Consider the following 9124-nt stretch of genomic DNA (forward strand, 5'->3'; position numbering starts at 1 on the left):
CATTAATAGACCTTTATTGAAAAAAAAAATTCCAAGTAAAGCCCTTTAAGTCATAAATCTTTACAGGTATGCTATAAAAACCCAAAGTGAAAGACTTGGCAACTACTAAAGTCACTGATTTTGCTATTCTGATTAGATCCACCATAAGGCATAGTTTATGAGGATATTTAGTTAGATATTCCATGAAGTCTCAGGGTAGATTTTAACTTTTCTAACTGTTGGCAATCCTTTAATTTCTTCCCTCTATAGAGATTATTTGTAAATTCTAATAGTAATAGTAGCTGGCCAAACAATTTCTATAGTGCCATTCTCAGAACCAGAAAAACATTTATCAAAATGCTTGAAGACTGGCATTTTATAACACATAGCATAGCTCCCAACTGTCCTGGATCTGGAGGGACAGTCCCGATTTTACACTGCTGTCCCACCATCCCGGATAGCTTACAGTTTGTCTCGCTATGCCCCTTAAATCCCACTATGCCCCTGAAGTGGTAGGGTAGGGTAAAAGCTAAATGGTAGATGCTAAATCCTAGTGGGTTAAAGGACCTTTGATAACATCATGACCATGTGATCAGACTCTTGTGTGGGAGAAGCTATTCTGGGTATAGAAAGGCGTTACACAGAAAAAGGAAGCTGCTGGGAACGGAGGCTGATGGAAGGTAAGGAGGAGAGAAAAGACAGCATGTGTGAGCAAGAGGGGGGAACTGGGGGCAATATTAGAGAAAAAGGGGGACATTAAATTGGTGGAAGATGAAGAGGGCGCATTAATCTGGTGGCAGATAAAGGGGGACATTAAACTAGTGGTACCACGGCCGTCCGTAGCTGAGAAATTGACTTGGTAAAAACCCCACATTATGCAGTAAAGGCTTCTGGGAAAGTCGGGCATGATGTTCAGGGTGCTTCCTATAGAGGGCAGCATAACAGAGGCACTGTCTCCCTATTTACATCTTGGGAGACAGATTTGCATTTTCCTCCCACTTTTCATTAGAAATGAGAGAAGTAAACAGATCACAGATTATAGTGGGAATAGAGAACGCACCACAATTTGCATCTTTTATATTCCAGAAAACAGTTTATTATTATTGTTTGGTGAATTGTTTCTACTGATGTGATATGTTATCTAGAATACTGTACAGTAATCTACATGCCATACAACTGTAAGTAATACTGTTACTACAACAGCAAGTATTGAACATTGTGTCTACAGCGGGCACACAACATCTGTGATAACAAACATGGGGTGCACAGGATCTCAATTGTGTGAGTTTTCTATTATCAGGTATATTATGACATATGTCTAAGCCTATAGCTTACACCTTTGTGTTACATGAATGACAAGGTGTGATTTCAGTTTCCCAGACCTGTAATTTACCATAAAATGACAAAAATATAAAACAAAAAGGTTGCACCTGAAGTCTGCCGCCTCTCTGACCTTAGAGGGCCCGTATCCATTACTCAAGCATTAGCTCAATAGCTGTGGGCTATACCCTTTCCTGTTTATGGTGAAAAGGCTGAAGAGAACAAATCTGAAATTTTACAGCAGAAAAAAAACACAGACATTTAATTCTGGCAAGGTTTACAATGACATTAATTTCTGTCACTTTTGGAATAAGCTAAAAATTTTAATAACTATTTAGTTAGTGTAATTCTAAACTATATAATATAGGGGATTTTCTCTTTAGGCAGCACATTTGTACAAGTTCTAGCAGTATACATACATATCAAGTCCTGATCAAGTAGAAAGGCTTCTAAATGAAGATCTTACTGTTTGAAAACCCACTGAAGCAGATATACGAAGCTAGACTCTGTGCGCCACATTATGTATTATGTGCAGTTTTACCTTGACCTTTTAAGGAACAAGGCTTAGACTAGGTTCACATGCATTGGAGACTCTGCTGCAAAAACCATTGAAAATCAGCAGAGAGAAAAGTCCTGCACTGACCCCATAATAGTGTCCTGAGTAACCATTGTTTTAGCGATCCAGCTCTCTGTTGTGCAGACCTGAGAAGTGGAGAGCCCAGCACAGGTGTAAACCTAGCCTAAGTGAGAATTGGGCGCGTCTTATTGAAACAGATATGGCTTAACATGTTACATGGTTTCATAGTAGATGAGGTTGGATGAAGACATCAGTCCATCAAGTCCAACCTATAACCCTACAGTCCTCTACAGTGTTGATCCAGCCCATGAGTCTCATGCCAATTGCCCCATTTCAGGAGAAAAAAATTCCTTCCTGACTCCAATCTGGCAGTCAGTATAAAAACCCTGGATCAACGTGTCCTTAAAATCTAGAATCCATAACCTGTAATATTGTTCTCTTCAAGAAAGATTTTAAAAAGATGGCAATACACTTTAAATAGTTGTTCAGCCAATGGCTATTCCTCTAACCCCTCTTCTTACCTCTCCTATACACCTGCATGCTTGGCCGACATAGAGCCTATAGGGAGCACTACAGTTCATTTGCACAAGCAAGAGTAAATACCTCCCTCCATAATCTAATGGTGTATGGCACAATTTCTTCCTGATGGATTCATATGCTATGAAATTGTATAAAATTGGAGGCATAAAGAGGTACAAGGCCATGTACATCTAGTCATGTACAATACAGAGCCATAATACAGCCATGAGCATGAAATGCAGTCTGTTGATGGATTCATTTGTTCCCCGGCAGCCCTGTGTGATATAAATCCCAGCTGAAGTATGCCATTATGATAATAATTACATTATTGTATTTGCTCATTTAGTCTTTAATACAGTCTGATAAGTAGCTTCAAGGTGAAGAAACACTTTAAACTTGAAAAACCACTTTCTATCATTCTCTTTGTGTTTCCTTGTATTTCATAGCAAAATTAATTCCTTTGTAATAAAAATGTCATGGTTATTGTGCATAAATAAGAATTTTAATGACTTTTTAAATGTGAAAGCCTTATTATGGTTTAGATTACATTTGAATGTATAATTTGGGGGAGATAAGGAGCAAAGTGCATGATATATATATATATATATATATATATATATATATATATATATATATACTGTATATATATAAAGAGTAAAGCATGCGACGCCATCTTAACCAAGTCCAATCATAATGACACAGCCTTACTGCTGGGTGTCTTCTACAGACATGACACTGTTAGGTAAGGTGAGCGGCCATGGGGTGAGCAGCGTTCAAGAGCAGTGACAGCAGGTCTTAGAAAAGAAGGAGGACTGGAACTGAACCACAGACAAGTGGTTAAAGGACTGCACCATTATCTTATGCAGGGCAATACCCCAGGCCTGCCAAGCATCCTGGTTCAGTCACATTATAGGCATTGTATAGGCTGTGAGGCAGCTGATTGTCATAGGAAAGAGAATAGAGGAGAAAATGATACAGGTATGTTGTATAGGGCTTAAGGCTCAAAGGCTGGTCTTACACGACCGTATTGAATGTACGGTCAGTAAGTTGCCGATCAGCAACACTAGTTGCTGATCGGCAACATAGACTCCGCAGACGTCCGTGTCCTGCCGCACTCGCCCATAGAGTTCGTGCAGTGCCGCAATTCACGGCTATTACGGGCATGTTCTATAAATTGCAGACCTCTGTTGCGGCCCGGCCACACCACGAATAAAATATCCGGTTGTGTAACAGGCCTCATTGAATATAATGTGTCCGCAAATGGTCCGCAATTGAAAACCCTCAATTGCGGACCATTTGCGGACTTACATTACGGCCGTGTAAGACCAGCCTAAGGGTTTTACTATCAAGCCTTATTCACACAACAGTGAAAAACATCTGCTTGACTACTGTTTCTGCAATGGCCATTGTACAGCCATTTCGAGAACACATTGATTTCAATGTGTCTATTCACATGTCTGTTCTTTGAGGGACTGTATTTAATGGCCTTCAGTAATTGATCTGCTTGATCTTGCTTCATTTTCATACACACAGACCTGATAGAAATCAATAAATCCATTTTTAATGACTAAAAGCGGATTGACGTCTGTGTTATACCCTTTAAGAATGGATTAGTGGATTGGTTCAAAAAAGAAAGACCAATAAAATTCATCAGTTTATTTTATATGAAAACGAATGATATTCGCCATTACAGAGACACAACGGATGCAAAACAGCGATTAAATGAATCAAAAAATATTACTATTGTGTGAATAAGGCCTTAGTGTCTGTGGTTTTGCATGAAGCGCTCTGTGGGAGTCCTTCAGCAATAACAATAACTTCCAGACCTCAGTGGTTTGGATTTCTACCTGCTGGCAGAACCGAAATTGAAATCATCCCGGTCAGAGATAACAAGAAAAACGTGCTGATACTAAACTGACAGCATGTGTAGAATTAGGAAAATGTGCTACTTTGCCAGAATTACTGCTTCAGGCCAAGCACAGAAAATTGATAATATTAATTATTTCTTCCCATTTAGCTAAGATAGTTTTAATTATTCTATTGCTTCCTCAGCCTTCAGCGGAAACATCCCTTATTCTAAACCAGAACTGCGTCCAAAACTTATAGTCTAACTTCTGCTGAAGTCCCAGCTCTAGCTAGGGTACAATACTAGCTCTGTTGGGTTTACATAAGAAGCCATGGGGGTCTTGTAATTTATCAGTGACCATCATTTTTTATCTTTTTTTTATAGAAGTTTCTCTTTGTGAATGGTCCCTTTTGGCAGTCGCAATTAGGTTTCCATGAAAACACAAAGCCTAGTTGTTCCAGCCATGGAGTTTTATTGTTGGCTATGAACTCCATCCACCAGTGCTAACATGCTTGTCACAATGTAACTAGTGATTCCGGCTAATAATGGAGAGACAGCTTTAATTTGCTAAACAAACACTAAAAATAAAATCTATATAATCTGCTCATTGTCTTACAAAATACTAATGAAGTCCACAAAACATAATGCCAAAGGGAATATTAAACCAGCTAGACTTGCATATATAGCAGAAATGCAACTGTTTTCAGTGGAAAATATGAGATCATGATAGCGCTTATTATTTGCTATCGGCAGCAGAAATGTTATAATATGTTCAATTAAAAACCTGTTATAAAATGGCTTTCTGACGTCTGTATTTTTGGACTTTAGGTACTGCCCTGCCAGGACCTTCTTACTCAATGACAGGACCACTGAAATAGAATCTTTTTACATTTATTTTATTATTATAATATGCTACTTCCATCCGGCTTGTTAAAAGAATGAATTCAGGGTATGAATATCAGCCACATCATTACCAATGGTAAACTCAAGTGTATCGGCAGATTTACAATATGGTTGGATTGTGAAACTTTGTGCAAAAAAATTCACTTTTGACAAAATCCCTCCAATAATCCAGCCTAAACTGGAGTCACTGAACACTGACATGCGCTAGTGAAGCAGAGACAAAAAGCAACCAGTCAGCACTGACAATAATAAATAGCATTACCCATAAGGAAGTGAGTAATGATATCGAAAAAAGTAAGCTCACAAAGACACATCCACTATGGCCAGAAATGTAGTAAATCTAGTAAAGCTGCATTCAAAAGCAGTGTCTGACCTTGGACAAAGTACAGATCTGCCTGCATGTAGGGGAACCATCTGGTCCTCATTTCAGGTAATATTCATGAGCCACAATCAACTTCTGAACAGAGCTTTTAGGAAGCCGTAATCTTTCCAGTATTTTCCATTTCATCTGAACTGAGCATAAGGAAAGGTCAAATATATTTAATCCTATATACGCTCCCAAAAATATGTCGCTAAACTAGTCATCCCTGTTCTTAAAGGCGAGGGTAAAAAAAGAGATTTTGTTGCAAATTTAGGTAAGTTTTGGGACAGCCTTTATTTTACCTGCGAGCAGCATATTGAGGGTGAAAGTTCAGAGTTGCCATGGATGCCACAGAATGAAGCAATGCAATAAACATATATTTAAATCCAATAATATTTAATATAGAAAAGAAAATGTTTTATTATCTAATTGTTTTGGATTTCTCCTTATATTATATATCAACAATTCAACCCCAATTTAAATAAGCATCTCTTATAAGGGCTCTGCAGTGCCATCTAGTGTTCATTTTGTGCAACTGCTCTAGCTTTACTGACAGAAAACTTTCTAGTTTTCTGCATTAAGCCTGATAAAAGGTAATACAATAATAACTACAAGGTAGCATCAAAAGATACTTAAAAAAACTAACAATGTAAAACCCACCTGACACCTCAGATATACATTAGAAATTGTTCAATCATATCCTAAAGATGCCAGTTTTGGAAAGTAAACCCTTTCCAATATCAGTCATAAAAATATAAGATATCATACACATTATAAGTTCAGGTATATGATGGGATCCTGAGCTAACTGGTTTGCAGCAAGTTACTCATGAGAAGGAATCCCAAATCCTAGCTTACTATAGGACCAGCACAAGCAGTGATAAGGATACAACATATATACAGTGAGTGATACATACCAGTCCTGCCAGGATCTTCTTACTCTCCTCATCGGTGCAGCGATCAGAAAACATACTCCTGTGGACAAACAGAAAAGTGCTGACAAGAAGCCAGCAAGAAGCCCAGAAGAGCAGGACAAGGAAAGTGTTCTTCTTGCAGATCTTTATTCTCAGCCATTTGCCGGGGAATATTCTCATGGTAAGATCAGTGTGAGTGTGCCATCTTCTGAGGATAAGAAGCTGCCTGCTGCCTGTATATACTGTATCAATGGAGGAGGCTCAGTGAGTGGCACCTAGAAAGTAAAGGCTCCTCAGCCCCCCAAGCCCCTGCTCCCTCATGGACAACTGGACTCCTGTGACTACCTCGCTGTGCAGGAAAACTGAGATGTGCTATTGAACTGAAGCCACGTAGTTCCGCCTTCTTTTGTAGGCTGTCAAGCAGAAATCCAAGTTAACAGGCAGTCTGCAAGCTTGACACAAGAGAAGAAAGGCAGTTGTATGCTCCACTTGTTATACAGATGGGCAGACCTGTACAGAGCTGTCAGGGAGAATGATGGATCTGGCAGGGAATTCCTCTGAGCCAGTGTCCACAGATAGCAGTCTATACAGTGAGCTGCTGCTCTATTATTCTAGTTTATAGTGTGCACCCCTTCCATCATGTACTTAGCTTCATCACTGCTAACTGCACTGTAATCCCTGTACATGCTACATTATCTACAACCTAAATGGTATTTGTGCAGAGATTCAATTACATCCATATTTCTTCCCAGCAGAAGTAAGAATGCCTAAAAGGGAATAAAGTCATAAATAAATGATTAGTGTAACTCTCTTACTGCCTCTGAGTGGTATACAGTAAATTGTACAGCAAATATGTATTATACTGTAGTATGAATCTTTAGCAGACTGACAAGTTCAGTATAGTTGGAAAAAGAGCAAATACCACAAGGGCACTTTGTTGGCATACATCAGATCTAGAGAAGCCTACAGATATATCTGGCATATGTATTTGGAGATTTTCATGGTGTAACATACATATGTGTATTGTAGCAGATGATGATTTAAGTCCTACAATATCCTTATAACAGTTCCAACCACAGTATCCCAATAGCAATAACTGTCAGTGCCATCCACAGTGCACAGTATGCCAAAGTGTAACCATTATCAGCTACAGCACCCATCAGTCAGCGAACGTGCATCCAGTATCAGTCACAGCACCCATCAGTCAGCGAACGTGCATCCAGTATCAGTCACAGCACCCATCAGTCAGCGAACGTGCATCCAGTATCAGTCACAGCACCCATCAGTCAGCGACCATGCATCCAGTATCAGTCACAGCACCCATCAGTCAGCGAATGTGCATCCAGTATCAGTCACAGCACCCATCAGTCAGAGACAGTGCATCCAGAGTCAGGCACACCACCGATCAGTCAGAGACAGTGCATCCAGTATCAGTCACAGCACCCATCAGTCAGCGAACGTGCATCCAGTATCAGTCACAGCACCCATCAGTCAGTGACAGTGCACCCAGTGTCAGGCACAGCACCCATCAGTCAGCGACCATGCATCCAGTATCAGTCACAGCACCCATCAGTCAGCGAATGTGCATCCAGTATCAGTCACAGCACCCATCAGTCAGAGACAGTGCATCCAGAGTCAGGCACACCACCGATCAGTCAGAGACAGTGCATCCAGTATCAGTCACAGCACCCATCAGTCAGCGAACGTGCATCCAGTATCAGTCACAGCACCCATCAGTCAGTGACAGTGCACCCAGTGTCAGGCACAGCACCCATCAGTCAGAGACAGTGCATCCAGAGTCAGGCACAGCATCCATCAGTCAGCTATAGTGCATCTAGTGTCAGGCACGCCACCCATCAGTCAGTGACAGTGCATCCAGTATCAGTCACAGCACCCATCAGTCAGCGACAGTGCATCCAGTGTCAGGCACACCACCCATCAGTCAGTGACAGTGCATCCAGTGTCAGGCACACCACCCATCAGTCAGCTATAGTGCATCCAGTGTCAGGCACAGCACCCATCAGTCAGCTACAGTGCATCCAGTGTCAGGCGCAGCACCCATCAGTCAGCGACAGTGCATCCAGTGTCAGGCACAGCACCCATCAGTCAGCTACAGTGCATCCAGTATCAGGCACAGCACCCATCAGTCAGAGACAGTGCATCCAATGTCAGGCACAGCACCCATCAGTCAGCGACAGTGCATCCAGTGTCAGGCGCAGCACCCATCAGTCAGTGACAGTGCATCCAGTGTCAGGCGCAGCACCCATCAGTCAGCGACAGTGCATCCAGTGTCAGGCACAGCACCCATCAGTCAGCTATAGTGCATCCAGTGTCAGGCACAGCACCCATCAGTCAGCTACAGTGCATCCAGTATCAGTCACAGCACCCATCAGTCAGCTACAGTGCATCCAGTATCAGGCACAGCACCCATCAGTCAGAGACAGTGCATCCAATGTCAGGCACAGCACCCATCAGTCAGCGACAGTGCATCCAGTGTCAGGCGCAGCACCCATCAGTCAGCGACAGTGCATCCAGTGTCAGGCACAGCACCCATCAGTCAGCGACAGTGCATCCAGTGTCAGGCACAGCACCCATCAGTCAGCTACAGTGCATCCAGTGTCAGGCGCAGCACCCATCAGTCAGCGACAGTGCATCCAGTGTCAGGCACAGCACCCATCAGTCAGCGACAGTGCATCCAGTGTCAGG

General features: G+C 41.7%; 1 protein-coding gene across 1 annotated transcript in view; it reads right to left on the reverse strand.

Annotated features, from left to right (window-relative positions):
• Window positions 1-6787, reverse strand: part of DIPK1C (divergent protein kinase domain 1C) — a 46448-nt gene extending 39661 nt beyond the window's left edge. Inside the window, exon 1 of the mRNA XM_075270765.1 lies at window positions 6422-6787. Coding sequence (XP_075126866.1) covers window positions 6422-6598 — 177 coding nt within the window. The 5' untranslated portion in view covers window positions 6599-6787. The remainder of the gene's footprint in view (window positions 1-6421) is intronic.
• Between the last annotated feature and the right edge of the window lie 2337 nt (window positions 6788-9124).

This window comes from Leptodactylus fuscus, chromosome 4 (genome assembly GCF_031893055.1).
Source record: "Leptodactylus fuscus isolate aLepFus1 chromosome 4, aLepFus1.hap2, whole genome shotgun sequence".
In the NCBI taxonomy this organism is placed as follows: Eukaryota; Metazoa; Chordata; class Amphibia; order Anura; family Leptodactylidae; genus Leptodactylus; species Leptodactylus fuscus.